Genomic DNA, 20,309 nt, shown 5'->3' with positions numbered 1-20,309 from the left:
ATTAGAACAATTCTAATATTACAAACAATGAGTGACATCTAGCAATATATCATTGTCATCTAAGTTACAAGAAATTGTGATTCAACATATTATCTTCGTGATTATCTCTTTTATGTATTACATCATTTTGTCCTTTATATCTAGAATAGTCACAAGTCTTGGAATAGTCACACTTGTATAGCCTATCTATTGTTTCTTGATATCTAGAGTAGACTATAATTAACGAATAATTGTGATATCAAGTGGTTTGTGATATATTTCCTATTATGTAGGAAGGACAAATCCTATCTTAATCATACACACTCCAATACATATACCAAGATATTCAATAACAATCTTTATAGTGCAATCAGTTACAAATTAAGCATATTTAACTGTATCAAAACATACAACAACATATGTTGAGATAGTAATGATCTCAAGTATGAGGATCATACATATAGCCATCGCAATGAGCAATGTTGTGACCGTCACATAATAATCCAAGACATATGCTCATACTGGGTCAATCCAATACATTGTTCTCTAACAATATAATCATGTATCAATTCTGACATATGTTGTTGTATCAATTCAGTGATTAGTATCGAAAGTAGCTCGATCGAAACAATAATTATTCATTTATCAATGGGCGTCAAAGCCACAAAAAAATATTAATTTCTCGTTTTATCTATTGGTTTAGTGGTTACTGGTTACTATCGAAATAACAAATTTTCATTTATTGATGGACGTGAAACCACAAAAAATAAAGTTGTACGCTTAAAACAGAAATAAATTCAGTAGTAAAGAGAACTATGATCAAATCTACATTGGACTGAAAAATAATATTTTCGGGAATTTAGTATACAACATTTTATAATTAAAGAATTATTTTATAATTTTTAATAGTTAAAAAAATCAATAAAACATCGTTTATTAAGATATTAAAGAAATAAAATTAAAATTATAGTACATATTATGATAGACCAAACTAATAATAAAAGAATTATCCTCTCAGTTAAGATGTCAGCTTCGACGTCGAAATTGATAATGAATTACAGGTAATTCTTCACTCATTTGTTTAAGAGATGGTGAACACCCCATCACTACATGGGAAGAAATGAAAGCCATTATGAGGAAAAGGTTCGTGCCTACTCACTATCACCGAGATCTTTATCATAAACTACAAAACTTGAAACAAGGAAGCAAGAGCATTGAAGATTATTTCAAAGAAATGGAGATAGCCATGATCCGAGCCAATGTGGATGAAGATAGAGAAGCAATAATGGCAAGGTTCTTATCTGGCCTAAATCTTGATATTGCTAACCTTGTTGAACTTCAGCATTATATAGAGATTGAAGAGATGGTGCATGTAGCCATGAAAATTGAATGACAACTTAAGAGGAAAACCTACAATCGGAGCAGTCCAAATTCGACCACCAAATGGAAGCAAGAGCCTATTACCTTCTGGAAACAAACTCCAGTCCAATCAAATGATCGTACAGAGGTACCCAAAATTATACAAATGGGCGAATCTATCAAGGGTAAAGAAAAGCAAACCAGCACTTTCAAGAGATCAAGAGATATCAAATGTTTCAAGTGTTTTGGAAAAGGGCATGTTGCTAGTCAATGTCCCAACTGAAATGCCATGATGTTGCTTGACAATGGAGATATTGTATCAGATTATGATGAGCCTATTTTTGATGAAGAACCTGAAACAATGCAAGAAGAAGAAACTGAAGAAAATGAAGATCATGGTGAGATGCTTGTTTCGAAAAGGTGCCTACAATCACAAACATCCCAAGAGGATATTCAAAGAAACAATATTTTCCATACAAGATGCCATGTCAAGGACAAGGTTTGCACAATGATCATCGATGGAGGAAGTTGCACAAACGTAGCCAGCACTCTTATGGTTGAAAAACTTGGATTGGCAACGTCAAAGAAAACCAGAAAAGATCATGGTAATTCATGTATTAATATCATGTTCTTGTTGCAGAAGAATTGTTTGGTAAAGATACTGACCCTCAGGAGTTTAGCTCCATTCCACAAGCGTTTGGGAGAAGGAAAATGGAAGTAACATTAGGCCAACACCAACAGTATAGATTGCAATGGTCAAGAAATGGAATGCCAAGCTTAATGGACGAGGGCGTAAACCGGAGTGCAGAGCCGATAGTCCGTATGCGAATACGCCTCCAAGTCTCAGATAATCAAAACATGCGTGCTGGATATCCTCCATTGCAGGATCAGACGAGGCACTCAGCAGCACCTTGTGCAGGAGATTGGCCAATGCGTTTATTGTGGATGACATCGACTGCAAACGCAGTTAAAGTTCAAAATTATACCCTTTTTCTTGATGTCGTTCACTTTCGAAATGTACATCAAACATGGGATTACAGTACCTTCCTCAGAGTATAAAAGGACTCGAGATATTTGCAGATGGTGAATGGATCGGATAGGTCTTAGAAGATCCCTTAGTAAAACAACATCAGATAGTGCAACTGTCACTCCACCTCCGGTTAAAGCTTGGCGCATGTTGTAAGAACCAAACCAACACTATAAGAGGGGACATCAATCTGCAAAAACCAATCGACATCTTTACGTTTTCTCAAAGCATATAATTCAACAAGATTCCCTAATAATTTTCACCTTAGGATTGCAGAGAGAGCGTCCCAAATTCGAGAAACCGCCGTCACAGATGATAGTGAGAGGAGCATAAGCCGTCAGCACTTGGCCACTCTTATCTTAGTAGTGCACTCCTTTGACAATCCCATTTTCTTCAAGCAGAGATGTCACTGACTCACTGTCCCTTGTTCTAGACTCACATTACATGATCATATCATCAAGACATGGATTTGAGACTAGAAAAGTATAGTTTTGCGAAATTTCAGATGAACGAAATCAATAGATCGAATTTACTTGTGAAGAGACTCAGCCTTCTCCCGCAACCTTTGAATGAAACGACCGTTATGGAAGCTTCTTCCGACGACATTGGAATGAAACCTTTCCAGAGGAAAAGATATGGTGGCATCCTTCCGTCCATGTAGAGAACATAACCGAGAACTCGCTGAGCATCGATCTCATCAACACATTCTGCAGTGCCAACATTCAATGTCATGGCCTAACTCTATCAACATAGTAACATTATAATGTTGCATAAAACCCCAAAAGAGAAGCTATAGCACCTGCAACTCCGACCACGTAATGGTGAACCATGGCTGAATGTGTTTGATGAACTATCGCTGCATAAGTTCCATACATGAGTGAATGAACAACAACAAACCAACTCATCAATAAGTAAAATAGAAAACAATGGAGAATTTATAAATAAATATTAAAAATTTATCGTAAACATAACTATAAATGAATACAAATGATGAAATCAAGGCTGCCATATTTGAGCAGGAGAATGACAAAGCCTGGTCCAGATGATTATTATGCTTCTTTCTTTAAATCAGCATGGGATGTAGTGGGTGATCACTAATTATCATGCTTCTTTCTTTATTGTTATTTAAACTTCAGTTCTTCTAATTATTTTGTTTTATTCAATGATGAGATAGTTAATTTTCTAACAAGATAATAGTGCCATATCTAAAGGACAAGTAGTTCATCCATGCTTATTTCTCACATCTACATTCACAACAGCTTTGACAGAGAGTTGAATCTTTCTTTGCCCTCCCGATTTTCGACCTACTAATCTGGATTGATCCGCGTCGTATATTTGGTTTTGGTGGATAAATCTTCCAACGATGATTTTCTACATACATAAAGACTTGAACTTGAGAATTTACCTCTAATCAATATCAAACTACTTATCACTTAGATTAATCCCATTAGTAGAAAATTAAATCTTTAATGTGTACTTCCAAACATTGGATGAAAAACCATCACATACATACAGTAAAGGTAATGCTAATTCGTATATGTGTATCATGTTCGTGTTACATATTTTTAATTTCAACAATGAATTGCAGCTAATGATTATACCAAATCTTATATTTCTATGGAGGGGAAGAGAGAAGAGAAACATAGGTGAAAGACCGAAAGATTTTATAATAACTTTCATGCTAATGTCAGATATAGGATTATAATAATACTTAAATTGTTATCAAAGTTATAATCTGTTAACAGTAATTTTATCTATAATAAATCATATAAGTGTATTAGAAGTCTCAAAATGTACATGTTAATGTGTGTTTTTGTAAATAACAAAAAATTAACTTTAAACTTAAGAAAGCTAGACAGATGATTATCCTACCCATTAAAATATTCACCATCTGTATATTGCTTATCAGATATACATCAAGTTAGATAGCATGTTCCATTGAACACAATCCACTATATATCTTCTTAAAACTCGAACTAAAGCAACCAAACTCTAAAACCATAGCAACAACTCGAACAAATAAGAAAATATATGCATTAATTCCACGCAATAAGCTCTACACTATAAGCTATCTAATAACAGATATGAATTATTTTCCAAATATCGAACACCGAGTCGTACACAGCAACATGTTGCTAATCGATCTTCCTTCCCAGACTTTTTATGCTCCTGCTTCCAGGTGGAGTTCTATAATATGCAGGCACAGTAAGAGGGAAGAACATTTGTCTCACTCCTTCGAACCATATAAATGGCAGAATAATACTTGATGCAACCTGAAAAGCAACAAATATAGAACAAGTTAATGGTAATAATCTGCATATTTACATCATGTTCGTGTTGCATAAGAACTGTTTGGTACAGATACCGACCCAAAGGAGTCTAGCCCCGTTCCACAATCGTTTCGGAGAAGGAAACGGAAGCAACAATCGGCCGACACCGTAAACTGACATGGCAGAGAAATGAAACGCCAAGCTTAATGGACGAGGGCATAGACCGGATAATATAGCCGATGGTCCGGTCGAAAATATACCTCCGAGTCTCAAGTACCCGAAACATGTCTGTTGTAGGTCCTCCATTACAGGACTAGATGGGGCACTGAACACGATCTGTAAGACGTTTGCCAGTGTGTTTATCGTCGATGACATCGGCTGCATTTGGTTAAAGTGAGAAATTATGTCGTCTTACTCTTGATTGACATTCGTTTTCAAAATGTATGTGGAATACGTAATGTAGTTCACCTTCCTTAGAGTGTAAAAAGACTCAAGATATTTGCAGACCGCGGATGCATCGGATAGATTATGCAAGGGTCTTATGAGATCACTCAGTAGAACAACATCAGAGAGTGCAACCGTCATTCCCCCTCCCGTTATAGCGTGCCGGGAATTGACCGCATCGCCTATCAAAAACGCACCGGGAGTCGGGCGTGGATCAGCAGCCATGATTTTGTTCGGCATTATTCTTATGTTATCCTCCTTCTCTATTGCAGAAATCAAGGCAGTGTACATTTCAGGAAGAGCCTGAAATCAATGAATCATAGTGTTACTCCATAGATTGAGCAAAATTCCCTAAAATATAACAAATATGTGGACAGTAATATTTGGGTTATGACGGATGGTTCATTTTTTTTATAATTTAGATAATAAATTATAGTTGGTGGCTAAACATTAGCTGATATATAGTTACTGTTTTCATCTAAAGTGAGAGGAAGAAGTAAAGAGGATGGGTTATAGTTGATGTCAGACATAAAATTATGATTGTTATTTGTAGTAGTTTACCTAGGTCTATCAAATATGATATCAAAAAGTTGTTGACTTCTCGAGAGATATAAGACTCTTGAGACTTTAGGTACAAAGATGTTCTCTCGAGACTTAAACTACAAAATCATTTTAAAGAGATAAATTCTCGAGACTAATATAATAAGTTTTCCTCTATATTTCTCATAAAATCAGAGGAATTGGACATCAGACAATCTACGAATAATCATTGATTATAACTCTCCATCTAAATAAAAAAATAAATAAAAATAAGCACCCTATAATTTTCATAAACTAAATAATACTATCAACACAAATGAAATAAGATGGATCCAAATACCTTGGGAGCCACCCTAGTTTTCAAGTAATGGGCCATTCCACCATCGGAAACAGAAGGTACATGCTGACTGGGTATATCAACCAAGCATCGAATTTCAGTGCTGCTAATGGGATAAAACAGGATTGGTGAAGGTTCTGCTAATATAATAGCTCCATAATTTTCATCCGGTAGCTTACAGTTCGTCAGGACTAAACCGGCAAAATGAGAAGGAATATCAACCTGCACAAACAATCAACACCTTTACATATACCTTTTCTTAAAACCATACAATTTTACAAGACTTCCTAGGCATTCTTCACCTTGGGGTTGCAGAGAGAGCGTCTCAAATTCGAGAAACAACCGTCGCAGATGACGGTGAGGGGAGCATAAGCCGTCAGCAGTTGGCCTCTCTTGTCTTTGTAGTGCACTCCTTTAACGGTCCCGTTCTCTTCAATCAGTGATGTTACCGCCCCTTGCTCTAGACTCACACTGCATTCGCATATTCACATCCAAATAAATGTCGTGATAGTATGCCGAAATTGAAGAAAGATTGAGTTGAAGAAGATGAAGTACTTGTGAAGAGATGCAGCTTTGTTCCGCAACCTTTGAACGAAACGACCATTGTGAAAGTTTCTTCCTGCAACATGGGACTCATACTTCTCCAGAGGAAAAGATAGGGGGGCTTCTTTTCCATCGTTGTATAAAACACATCCCAGAACTCGTACAGCATCAATCTCATCAACACAATCTACATTACAGAAAATTTTCAAATAAAAAATAAAGTTTGAATCTTAAAATAGATTCATCAACTCGAAAAATTCAAAAAATTTTACTCCACTCGAATGAATATTTACCTTCAAGGCCTAACTCAATTAACTTGAGGTAGCCCCCTGGCAACAGAGCTTCGCCGGCGATTCTTTCGGGTGCTTTTAAGTCCCTCTCGATCACTCGCACTCGACGTCCATCCTGCAACCCACAACCTCAAACACTCAAGACATACACAACTATTGCAATCTGCCGAACAAATAGCTATTAACAAATTTCTACTTCGAATCTATGGAAACTATGCATCATAACATATATATATTTGAACCTTTCCAAGAGAGTAGGCAAGAGCAGCACCGGCAACACCAGCGCCGACTATGATAATATCCGTCGTCCCATGAGCCTCACAGTTTCCAGTTTTGTTTGCAGAGTTTTCATTTGGAAGCTCCATGGAAGCCGATCTTTTCACCTTGCTCGGTCCTCTAAATCTCATTAAAGAACTGTAGAACAAGAAAGCAAGCCCCAAAAGAGAAGCTATGGCACCTGCAAGTCCAACTATGTACTCCATGCAGATAGTTTCTTGTTTCCTTCACGGCTTTGCTTGTTCAAAAGGAGTGATTTATATAAAATTTTTGTCTTCGCTCATGGCTTCTATCGGTGTCCACTGGGATTGTATTTGATCCACGTGTGGCTTATCTTTTTCCACCACTTGGCATTTCACTCACCGTCAAGGCTGCCACCTTTTTCTGCTGATAATCATAGTACTGATCTAGGTCGTGATATTTATAAAAAGGATAAAATACACATAGAATTGATCTAGGTTTACTACGAATGATAAATTTTTCTCCACCCCACGCAATTGAAACTAGACACAGTTACATCAAAAGGAAAGGAAGAGAAGAGAAGAGACAAAATAAAGTTTGATTTTATTTAAATCGGGAATGATAAGTCTATGGCGACCCTACATATGGTTCTCTTTTCCTTCTTTCAATGTCTGGGCTTTGATTTATCCGAATACGGTTAAAGATAGGTTTTCTTCGACGAGATTCTTCTTCCTTGAAAATAAAATTGTGACGTTGACAATCAGATATTTATATAATATATCTAAATTTACTAATAATTGATTATCTAAGTTGAGTGACTCAAACGTAAACTTACTAATAATTGAGTGATCAAGATGTAAACAAAATGTTTGTGTCAGTTTGAGTTTTAACGATACAATAACCTAATTGATTAATTACATGATTCAGTTATAATGTTTTGAAATACAATGATCTAACCGTAAACTTGCTAATAAAATAGAGTGACGTGTTATTTACCCTACTTTTTATCTTCAATTCTGCTTGAGCAAATGTCTCGTAAATTATTTGGCCCAATAAGTCAACACATATTTTAATTTGTAATCTACAATATTTTCTATAGTAAATGGTAAACTCGTCACATTAAAGTGACGAATTCGCTTGAAAATACTCTTTTATTGGTCCTAGATATACAAGTCTCATGTGAGCTAATATTTTAATATTTTTATTGGGAGTTATCACGTCAAGGTGATAAGTCCACTTGAAATTTATTTAATTTTTTATATTCACTAAATAATTTAAAGTAAGTTTTGAATTTCAAAAAAAAGTAGCCGTTTGTAGCCATTGCACAACAAGCAATTGTAATGGGTAGATTGCAACTCTCATCCTAGAACTCGTCACCTTAAAGTGACCGTTTGTTGGGATTTTAAAAAAATTAGTAGTTTATGGCTGTTGGGTTTGAGGGTATAAATAGAGGTTTGGGATTAAGATTTTTTTATTGTGTTTTGTTAAGAATTTTTTTTTGAATATTTTGAAAATTTCTAAAAAATGTCTACCCACGATGAAATGTTACGCCTCGATGATATCCATATTTCTTCGCTCAAGCTCGGTCTGAAAAAGAACGGAGCGTTTGTCAATGAGGAATGAGTCTTAGAGATCTGCATCAGTGGATTATTATATATTTGCAACAATCTAGGATGAATCCAGTGACATTTTTGCGTGGTGTTAAGGTGAACATGGCATTGATTACGACTCTCACTGAACGTTGGAGCCTAGAGACGTATATTTTTCATTTTTCAAGTGGTGAAACAACAATTACGTTAGAAGATGTCGCTTACCAACTTGATGTTCTGGTTAATGGTGCGGCGATAATGAAAACAACAATTTAACCGATTCGGAATTGTTCACCAAATTTTGGGAAAGATGTATATATACAACTGTAATATTAACAATAATTAAAGTTTGACACAGGTTAGCTCTGGAAAGAAATTATAAAACCTAAAATTATTTGGAAAGAAAAACTCTTCTCAAATGTAAACTCAATTAACTTTATGTTTGTTCGTTTATGTTCGTTACGTTCGTTTAATGTTTTAATGAATGAACATGAATGAAAACGAACAAGTTACATTCCTCAATGATTGAACACGAACAATAATATTTCTTTATTTAGTTGTTCATGTTCATTTATTTGTTCGATTAAAGTTAAACGAACGAACATAAACATACACTTATTCATGTCCGTTCAGTTCATTTACAGTTCTACCTTTTCCTGTCGATGATCAGAGTATCTTATGATCATTCATGAAAATTTAATGTTTATTAAAAAGTTTATGGGTAAATTATAAATTACATCCCTTAATTTTTTCACTTTTATTTTAATCATTAAAGATTAAAAGTTTTCAATTTACTCATTAAAATTTTAGTTTATTCTTGTTTTGGTCACTCGGATGTTAAATCATAAATGAAAGGATGACATGACCACTTGTGTTGATGTGAATTACTTCTTGTTGACATAGAATCTATATGACATCCATGTCATTTTTCCTTTTTTTTTTGTTTTATCTTCTTCCTCCTAAGATATAAACAAACTCGTCTCATTGCCTCTTACCATTCTATCAGTTTAGATTTCACCTAAGTCACTATGACACTCATAAAACTCAACCCAAAACTCATGAAACTTTAAACTACTTTGATTAATAAAATTCACCATTTGATTAGCGTAGAATCAATACATACAAATCACTTCCTCCTTCTTCACCTCCCTATTATTATTTAGAAGAAAATGCTTTATCATCAAGAAATCAAAGAAATTCAAAACTAGGGGTTTATTATAAAAATGAATAAAGTTTTGGGGAAATTTCATAATTTTTAAATGAAAAATATCTAGTTATATGTTAGTGACTAAACTAAGACTGCGAAGAAAATTCAGTGATGAAATTTGTAATTTACTCAATATTTAAATATAATAGTTATAAAAAAAAGGATAAAAGACACAAATAATCCTCGATTATATGATTTTTTTTAATCAGTCAATTGTAATATAAAATTAATTCAGTGATCCGTTTATGTTTAAAAATAATGATGATTCATTTATAACTTATTAATAATTGAGTAATATATTATATTTTATTATTTTTTAAAACATATTAATCTTTTTGGTAAACCATTTGTATGAACTCTTAATTATTATCTCTTTTTGCTTTGATAATCTATTTTGAAATTTTATCAATTAGACTATTTAACTATTTATGTGTGACAATCAAGTCCTCTATCGTTATCATTTAGCGTAGGAGGTGACACGACTATTAAAAAATTGGTATAATTACACATTTGGTCCTCAATATTTATACATTCTATCAATTTAGTTCAAATTTTAGTTCAACTAAATAAATTTAATCTCCCAATTAGATATTGACATGTGTCAGGTTACTTTTGTTCAGGTTACTTTCGATTTAGATTACTTTTTATTCAAGTTACTTTCGGTTCAAATTACTTTTGCTTCATGTTATTTTTGGTTCAAATTTGTATCAGTCCAATTAAAATTTGAGTTGGTTTCGGTTTAGATCGATTTCTACTTGGATTTTGGATCAAATTTGAGTTATCATTTTGGGTCTATATCAAATTAGCAAAATCGATTTGGATAATCAAATTTGTGGTTACAAATTTGATTATTACTTTTGATCTATTGATTGAATTATCAGCATCGAAAATGACTTGATCAAAATTAAAAATATTGGTTTATTGTTGGACTTCAAAACCATCAAAACTAATATCCTCATAGGTAACTGTTGGGACCGTCGGTGCACCCCATGGCGCAATAGAAATAAAACACGATGGTCTCACCAGCGATCCAAGTACGTTAAATCCAAAACCTAGAGGAAGGGATGTGATTACTTACATTGGGTTCCTTGTAAATCAGCAAAGACAACATCGACTATTGATGATCACGAATGTTTCGAATCCTAGTCTCCACGAAAAGTGTCTCAGCCTCTACTCAGTTCACTCGATTGAGAGCAACATTTAACTTTTCCCAAAAGCAGTTTTGAGAAAACAGCTGAAGATTAAGTACGGCTGCTAGACCTCACTTATCTTTAAATACCTGAGTTACCCTAACATATTAGCGTTTTGTTATTTCGAATTAATTAAACTCTTATTTAATTAATTCAAATTAAATATCCATTAAAGACTTATAATCCGAATTACGCTCTTTAATGTTTATTTAAACTCTTATTTAATTATTCCAAATTAAATATCAATTAAAAGAGTTGTAATCAGAATTATATTCTTTTAATGTTTACTTACTATATTCAGGATAATTAAAATCATATGTATATCAGATATACATATATTAACTCTAGATATATATTTCAGTAACGTACAACAAATATACATCTTTGCTAATTTCAAACCTAGGGTGTGACCTTGTAGTTTCTTGTAACATTGGTAGTAATTATTAGAACAATTCTAATATTACAAACAATGAGTGACATCTAGCAATATATCATTGTCATCTAAGTTACAAGAAATTGTGATTCAACATATTATCTTCGTGATTATCTCTTTTTATGTATTACATCATTTTGTCCTTTATATCTAGAATAGTCACAAGTCTTGGAATAGTCACACTTGTATAGCCTATCTATTGTTTCTTGATATCTAGAGTAGACTATAATTAACGAATAATTTGTGATATCAAGTGGTTTGTGATATATTTCCTATTATGTAGGAAGGACAAATCCTATCTTAATCATACACACTCCAATACATATACCAAGATATATTCAATAACAATCTTTATAGTGCAATCAGTTACAAATTAAGCATATTTAACTGTATCAAAACATACAACAACATATGTTGAGATAGTAATGATCTCAAGTATGAGGATCATACATATAGCCATCGCAATGAGCAATGTTGTGACCGTCACATAATAATCCAAGACATATGCTCATACTGGGTCAATCCAATACATTGTTCTCTAACAATATAATCATGTATCAATTCTGACATATGTTGTTGTATCAATTCAGTGATTAGTATCGAAAGTAGCTCGATCGAAACAATAATTATTCATTTATCAATGGGCGTCAAAGCCACAAAAAAATATTAATTTCTCGTTTTATCTATTGGTTTAGTGGTTACTGGTTACTATCGAAATAACAAATTTTCATTTATTGATGGACGTGAAACCACAAAAAATAAAGTTGTACGCTTAAAACAGAAATAAATTCAGTAGTAAAGAGAACTATGATCAAATCTACATTGGACTGAAAAATAATATTTTCGGGAATTTAGTATACAACATTTTATAATTAAAGAATTATTTTATAATTTTTTAATAGTTAAAAAAATCAATAAAACATCGTTTATTAAGATATTAAAGAAATAAAATTAAAATTACAGTACATATTATGATAGACCAAACTAATAATAAAAGAATTATCCTCCCAGTTAAGATGTCAGCTTCGACGTCGAAATTGATAATGAATTACAGGTAATTCTTCACTCATTTGTTTAAGAGATGGTGAACGCCCCATCACTACATGGGAAGAAATGAAAGCCATTATGAGGAAAAGGTTCGTGCCTACTCACTATCACCGAGATCTTTATCATAAACTACAAAACTTGAAACAAGGAAACAAGAGCATTGAAGATTATTTCAAAGAAATGGAGATAGCCATGATCCGAGCCAATGTGGATGAAGATAGAGAAGCAATAATGGCAAGGTTCTTATCTGGCCTAAATCTTGATATTGCTAACCTTGTTGAACTTCAGCATTATGTAGAGATTGAAGAGATGGTGCATGTAGCCATGAAAATTGAATGACAACTTAAGAGGAAAACCTACAATCGGAGCAGTCCAAATTCGACCACCAAATGAGCCTATTACCTTCTGGAAACAAACTCCAGTCCAATCAAATGATCGTACAGAGGTACCCAAAATTATACAAATGGGCGAATCTAGCAAGGGTAAAGAAAAGCAAACCAACACTTTCAAGAGATCAAGATATATCAAATGTTTCAAGTGTTTTGGAAAAGGGCATGTTGCTAGTCAATGTCCCAACTGAAATGCCATGATGTTGCTTGACAATGGAGATATTGTATCAGATTATGATGAGCCTATTTTTGATGAAGAACCTGAAACAATGAAAGAAGAAGAAACTGAAGAAAATACAGATCATGGTGAGATGCTTGTTTCGAAAAGGTGCCTACAATCACAAACATCCCAAGAGGATATTCAAAGAAACAATATTTTCCATACAAGATGCCATGTCAAGGACAAGGTTTGCACAATGATCATCGATGGAGAAAGTTGCACAAACGTAGCCAGCACTCTTATGGTTGAAAAACTTGGATTGGCAACGTCAAAGAGTGCTTCCAAACGATGATTTTCTACATACATAAAGACTTGAACTTGAGAATTTACCTCTAATCAATATCAAACTACTTATCACTTAGATTAACCCCATTAGTAGAAAATTAAATCTTTAATGTGTACTTCCAAACATTGGATGAAAAACCATCACATACATACAGTAAAGGTAATGCTAATTCGTATATTTGTATCATGTTCGTGTTACATATTTTTAATTTCAACAATGAATTGCAGCTAATGATTATACCAAATCTTATATTTCTATGGAGGGGAAGAGAGAAGAGAAACATAGGTGAAAGACCGAAAGATTTTATAATAACTTTCATGCTAATGTCAGATATAGGATTATAATAATACTTATAATCCTTATCAAAGTTATAATCTGTTAACAGTAATTTTATCTATAATAAATCATATAAGTGTATTAGAAGTCTCAAAATGTACATGTTAATGTGTGTTTTTGTAAATAACAAAAAATTAACTTTAAACTTAAGAAAGCTAGACAGATGATTATCCTACCCATTAAAATATTCACCATCTGTATATTGCTTATCAGATATACATCAAGTTAGATAGCATGTTCCATTGAACACAATCCACTATATATCTTCTTAAAACTCGAACTAAAGCAACCAAACTCTAAAACCATAGCAACAACTCGAACAAATAAGAAAATATATGCATTAATTCCACGCAATAAGCTCTACACTATAAGCTATCTAATAACAGATATTAATTATTTTCCAAATATCGAACACCGAGTCGTACACAGCAACATGTTGCTAATCGATCTTCCTTCCCAGACTTTTTATGCTCCTGCTTCCAGATGGAGTTCTATAATATGCAGGCACAGTAAGAGGGAAGAACATTTGTCTCACTCCTTCGAACCATATAAATGGCAGAATAATACTTGATGCAACCTGAAAAGCAACAAATATAGAACAAGTTAATGGTAATAATCTGCATATTTACATCATGTTCGTGTTGCATAAGAACTGTTTGGTACAGATATCGACCCAAAGGAGTCTAGCCCCGTTCCACAATCGTTTCGGAGAAGGAAACGGAAGCAACAATCGGCCGACACCGTAAACTGACATGGCAGAGAAATGAAACGCCAAGCTTAATGGACGAGGGCATAGACCGGATAATATAGCCGATGGTCCGGTCGAAAATATACCTCCGAGTCTCAAGTACCCGAAACATGTCTGTTGTAGGTCCTCCATTACAGGACTAGATGGGGCACTGAACACGATCTGTAAGACGTTTGCCAGTGTGTTTATCGTCGATGACATCGGCTGCATTTGGTTAAAGTGAGAAATTATGTCGTCTTACTCTTGATTGACATTCGTTTTCAAAATGTATATGGAATACGTAATGTAGTTCACCTTCCTTAGAGTGTAAAAAGACTCAAGATATTTGCAGACCGCGGATGCATCGGATAGATTATGCAAGGGTCTTATGAGATCACTCAGTAGAACAACATCAGAGAGTGCAACCGTCATTCCCCTCCCGTTATAGCGTGCCGGGAATTGACCGCATCGCCTATCAAAAACGCACCGGGAGTCGGGCGTGGATCAGCAGCCATGATTTTGTTCGGCATTATTCTTATGTTATCCTCCTTCTCTATTGCAGAAATCAAGGCAGTGTACATTTCAGGAAGAGCCTGAAATCAATGAATCATAGTGTTACTCCATAGATTGAGCAAAATTCCCTAAAATATAACAAATATGTGGACAGTAATATTTGGGTTATGACGGATGGTTCATTTTTTTTATAATTTAGATAATAAATTATAGTTGGTGGCTAAACATTAGCTGATATATAGTTACTGTTTTCATCTAAAGTGAGAGGAAGAAGTAAAGAGGATGGGTTATAGATTTCTCGCAATTTTAATCGAGAGGTTTAATAGTTACTTCTAATGTTGATGTCAGACATAAAATTATGATTGTTATTTGTAGTAGTTTACCTAGGTCTATCAAATATGATATTAAAAAGTTGTTGACTTCTCGAGAGATATAAAACTCTTGAGACTTTAGGTACAAAGATGTTCTCTCGAGACTTAAACTACAAAATCATTTTAAAGAGATAAATTATCGAGACTAATATAATAAGTTTTCCTCTATATTTCTCATAAAAACAGAGGAATTGGACATCAGACAATCTACGAATAATCATTGATTATAACTCTCCATCTAAATAAAAAATAAATAAAAATAAGCACCCTATAATTTTCATAAACTAAATAATACTATCAACACAAATGAAATAAGATGGATCCAAATACCTTGGGAGCCACCCTAGTTTTCAAGTAATGGGCCATTCCACCATCGGAAACAGAAGGTACATGCTGACTGGGTATATCAACCAAGCATCGAATTTCAGTGCTGCTAATGGGATAAAACAGGATTGGTGAAGGTTCTGCTAATATAATAGCTCCATAATTTTCATCCGGTAGCTTACAGTTCGTCAGGACTAAACCAGCAAAATGAGAAGGAATATCAACCTGCACAAACAATCAACACCTTTACATATACCTTTTCTTAAAACCATACAATTTTACAAAACTTCCTAGGCATTCTTCACCTTGGGGTTGCAGAGAGAGCGTCTCAAATTCGAGAAATAACCGTCGCAGATGACGGTGAGAGGAGCATAAGCCGTCAGCAGTTGGCCGCTCTTGTCTTTGTAGTGCACTCCTTTAACGGTCCCGTTCTCTTCAATCAGTGATGTTACTGCCCCTTGCTCTAGACTCACACTGCATTCGCATATTCACATCCAAATAAATGTCGTGATATTGTATGCCGAAATTGAAGAAAGATTGAGTTGAAGAAGATGAAGTACTTGTGAAGAGATGCAGCTTTGTTCCGCAACCTTTGAACGAAACGACCATTGTGAAAGTTTCTTCCTGCAACATGGGACTCATACTTCTCCAGAGGAAAAGATAGGGGGGCTTCTTTTCCATCCTTGTATAAAACATATCCCAGAACTCGTACAGCATCAATCTCATCAACACAATCTACATTACAGAAAATTTTCAAATAAAAAATAAAGTGTGAATCTTAAAATAGATTCATCTACTCGAAAAATTCAAAAAATTTTACTCCACTCGAATGAATATTCACCTTCAAGGCCTAACTCAATTAACTTGAGGTAGCCCCCTGGCATCAGACCTTCGCCGGCGATTCTCTCGGGTGCTTTTAAGTCCCTCTCGATCACTCGCACTCGACGTCCATCCTGCAACCCACAACCTCAAACACTCAAGACATACACAACTATTGCAATCTGCAGAACAAATAGCTATTAACAAATTTCTACTTCGAATCTATAGAAACTATGCATCATAACATATATATTTGAACCTTTCCAAGAGAGTAGGCAAGAGCAGCACCGGCAACACCAGCGCCGACTATGATAATATCCGTCGTCCCATGAGCCTCACAGTTTCCAGTTTTGTTTGCAGAGTTTTCCTTTGGAAGCTCCATGGAAGCCGATCTTTTCACCTTGCTCGGTCCTCTAAATCTCATTAAAGAACTGTAGAACAAGAAAGCAAGCCCCGAAAGAGAAGCTATGGCACCTGCAAGTCCAACTATGTACGCCATGCAGATAGTTTCTTGTTTCCTTCACGGCTTTGCTTGTTCAAAAGGAGTGATTTATATAAAAATTTTGTCTTCGCTCATGGCTTCTATCGGTGTCCACTGGGATTGTATTTGATCCACATGTGGCTTATCTTTTTCCACCACTTGGCATTTCACTCACCGTCAAGGCTGCCACCTTTTTCTGCTGATAATCATAGTACTGATCTAGGTCGTGATATTTATAAAAAGGATAAAATACACATAGTATTGATCTAGGTTTACTACGAATGATAAATTTTTCTCCACCCCACGCAATTGAAACTAGACACAGTTACATCAAAAGGAAAGGAAGAGAAGAGACAAAATAAAGTTTGATTTTATTTAAATCGGGAATGACAAGTCTATGGCGACCCTACATATGGTTATCTTTTCCTTCTTTCAATGTCTGGGCTTTGATTTATCCTAATACGGTTAAAGATAGGTTTTCTTCAACGAGATTCTTCTTCCTTCAAAAGAAAATTGTGACGTTGACAATCAGATATTTATATAATATATCTAAATTTACTAATAATTGATTATCTAAGTTGAGTAACTAAAACGTAAACTTACTAATAATTGAGTGATCAAGATGTAAACAAAATGTTAGTGTAGTTTGAGTTTTAACGATACAATAACCTAATTGATTAATTACATGATTCAGTTATAATGTTTTGAAATACAATGATCTAACCGTAAACTTGCTAATAAAATGGAGTGACGTGTTATTTACCCTACTTTTTATCTTCAATTCTGCTTGAGCAAATGTCTCGTAAATTATTTGGCCAATAAGTCAACACATATTTTAATTTGCAATCGGTAAACTCGTCACATTGAAGTGACGAATTCGCTTGAAAATACTCTTTTATTGGTCCTAGATATACAAGTCTCATGTGAGCTAATATTTTAATATTTTTATTAGGACTCATCACGTCAAGGTGATAAGTCCACTTAAAATTTATTTAATTTCTTATATTCACTAAATAATTTAAAGTGACGAGTTTGTCTTGAATTTAAAAAAAAAGTAGTCGTTTGTAGCCGTTGCACAACAAGCAACTGTAATGGGTAGATTGCAACTCTCATCCTGGAACTCGTCACCTTAAAGTGACAGTTTGTTGGGATTTTTAAAAAAATTAGTAGTTTACGGTTGTTGGGTTTGGGGGTATAAATAAGGGTTTGGGATTATGATTTTTTATTGTGTTTTGTTAAGATCTTTTTTTGAATATTTTGAAAATTTCTAAAAAAATGTCTACTCACGATGAAATGTTACGCCTCGATGATATTCATATTTCTTCGCTCAAGCTTGGTCTGAAAAGAACGGAGCGTTTGTCAATGAGGAATGAGTCTTAGAGATCTTCATCAGTAGATTATTATATATTTGCAACAATCTAGGCTGTATCCAGTGACATTTTTACGTGGTTTTAAGGTGAACCTGGCATTGATTACGGCTCTCACTGAATGTTGGGGCCTGGAGACGTATATTTTTCATTTTTCAAGTGGTGAAACAACAATTGCGTTAGAACATGTCACTTACCAACTCGATGTTCTGGTTAATGGTGCGGCGATAATGAAAACAACAATTTAACCGATTCGGAATTGTTAACCAAATTTTGGGAAAGATGTATATATACAACTGTAATATTAACAATAATTAGTTGAGTGGTTTATGTAACCTTTTTTGTGTTTGGTCAAGGCTTCTATCGGTGTCCACTGGCATTGTATTGTGGCTTGTCTTTTTGCAGCATTTGGCATCGCTCACTGTCAAGGCTACCACCTATTGCTATGCATGTAAATGAATCGAAGCTTCAGCGAATTGTTTTTGAATAGCTTAACATAAAGTTTGTTTATATGAATGAATATAAACAATATTTTATATCCGTTTGATTAAATGAACGAATACGAACAAATAACTCGTTCATTCATTTACGTTCGTGAATGTTCAATAATCTGTTCGTTTATATATGTTTGCTTAAGTTCATTCGTTTATATTCAGCTCAATCTCTAAGCTCGTTTATAATATTAAAACCTAAAAAATTTTAATCTTGAACCTATTCATATTTTAAAATTCAAATAAAAAATACCCAAATAAATTAAAGAAACTATAAAACCTAAAATTATTTGGAAAGAAAAACTCTTCTCAAATTTAAACTCAATTAACTTTATATTTGTTCGTTTATGTTCGTTTGCGTTCGTTTAATGTTTTAACGAATGAACATGAATGAAAATGAACAAGTTACATTCCTCAATGATTGAACACGAACAATAAAATTTCTTTGTTTGGTTGTTCGTGTTCATTTATTTGTTCGGTTAAAGTTAAACGAACGAACACGAACATACACTTATTCATGTCCGTTCAGTTCATTTACAGTTCTACCTTTTCCGGAAGATGATCATAGAATTTTATGATCATTCATGAAAATTTAATGTTTATTAAAAGGTTTATGGGTAAATTATAAATTCCATCCCTTAATTTTTTTTCACTTTTATTTTAATCATTAAAGATTATAAGTTTTCAATTTACTCATTAAAATTTTAGTTTATTCTTGTTTTGGTCACTCGGGTGTTAAATCATAAATGAAAGGATGGCATGACCACTTGTGTTGATGTGAATTACTTCTTATTGACATAGAATCCATATGACATCCATGTCATTTTTCCTTTTTCTTTCTTTTTTTTGTTTTATCTTCTTCCTCCTAAGATATAAACGAACTCGTCTCATTGCCTCTTACCATTCTATCAGTTTAGATTTCACCTAAGTCACTATGACACTCATAAAACTCAACCCAAAACTCATGAAACTTTAAACTAATTTGATTAATAAATTCACCATTTGATTAGCGTAGAATCAATACATACAAATCACTTCCTCCTTCTTCACCTCCCTATTATTATTTAGAAGAAAATGCTTTATCATCAAGAAATCAAAGAAAATTCAAAACTAGGGGTTTATTACAAAAATGAATAAAGTTTTGGGGAAATTTCATAATTTTTAAATGAAAAATATATAGTTATATGTTAGTGACTAAACTAAGACTGCGAAGAAAATTCAGTGATGAAATTTGTAATTTACTCAATATTTAAATATAATAGTTATAAAAAAAGGATAAAAGACACAAATAATCCTCGATTATATGATTTTTTTGTTTAATCAGTCAATTGTAATATAAAATTAATTCAGTGATCCGTTTATGTTTAAAAATAATGATGATTCATTTATAACTTATTAATAATCGAGTAATATATTATATTTTATTATTTTTTAAAACATATTAATCTTTTTGGTAAACCATTTGTATGAACTCTTAATTATTATCTCTTTTT

The 20,309-nt window shown here is 33.6% G+C and overlaps 1 protein-coding gene and 2 pseudogenes across 1 annotated transcript; all 3 read right to left on the bottom strand.

Moving 5' to 3' along the window:
- Window positions 1–1,938: 1,938 nt before the first annotated feature.
- Window positions 1,939–3,097, bottom strand: LOC120200010 (annotated as a pseudogene).
- Window positions 3,098–4,407: 1,310 nt separating this feature from the next.
- LOC120200008 (squalene epoxidase 3-like) lies at window positions 4,408–7,463 on the bottom strand. Its single transcript, XM_039200962.1, has 9 exons — window positions 7,444–7,463; window positions 7,032–7,290; window positions 6,793–6,904; window positions 6,512–6,686; window positions 6,259–6,427; window positions 5,960–6,178; window positions 5,104–5,382; window positions 4,735–5,013; window positions 4,408–4,638 (listed from the first exon to the last, which is right to left on the bottom strand). Exons 1-9 carry the CDS (start codon window positions 7,461–7,463, stop codon window positions 4,501–4,503), a joined length of 1,650 nt encoding a protein of 549 aa, XP_039056893.1. The 3' UTR covers window positions 4,408–4,500.
- A 6,602-nt stretch (window positions 7,464–14,065) lies between these two features.
- On the bottom strand, window positions 14,066–16,992 carry LOC120200014 (annotated as a pseudogene).
- Window positions 16,993–20,309: the final 3,317 nt, after the last annotated feature.

This window comes from Hibiscus syriacus, unplaced genomic scaffold, assembly GCF_006381635.1.
Source record: "Hibiscus syriacus cultivar Baekdansim isolate YM2019G1 unplaced genomic scaffold, ASM638163v2 tig00005924_pilon, whole genome shotgun sequence".
NCBI classification, from domain to species: domain Eukaryota; kingdom Viridiplantae; phylum Streptophyta; class Magnoliopsida; order Malvales; family Malvaceae; genus Hibiscus; species Hibiscus syriacus.
Note: the sequence above shows the minus strand (reverse complement) of the source record. Positions and strands in the feature narration are given on the sequence as shown.

Bases quoted from the DNA above. Each gene is read 5' to 3' on its own strand.
- LOC120200008 (XM_039200962.1), bottom strand. From the start codon at position 7,463: ATGATTATCAGCAGAAAAAG. The intron at 7,291-7,443 runs GTGGCAGCCTTG...AAAGCCGTGAAG, and splicing joins ATGATTATCAGCAGAAAAAG to GAAACAAGAAACTATCTGCA. The intron at 4,639-4,734 runs GTCGGTATCTGT...GTTGCTTTTCAG, and splicing joins ACGGGGCTAGACTCCTTTGG to GTTGCATCAAGTATTATTCT.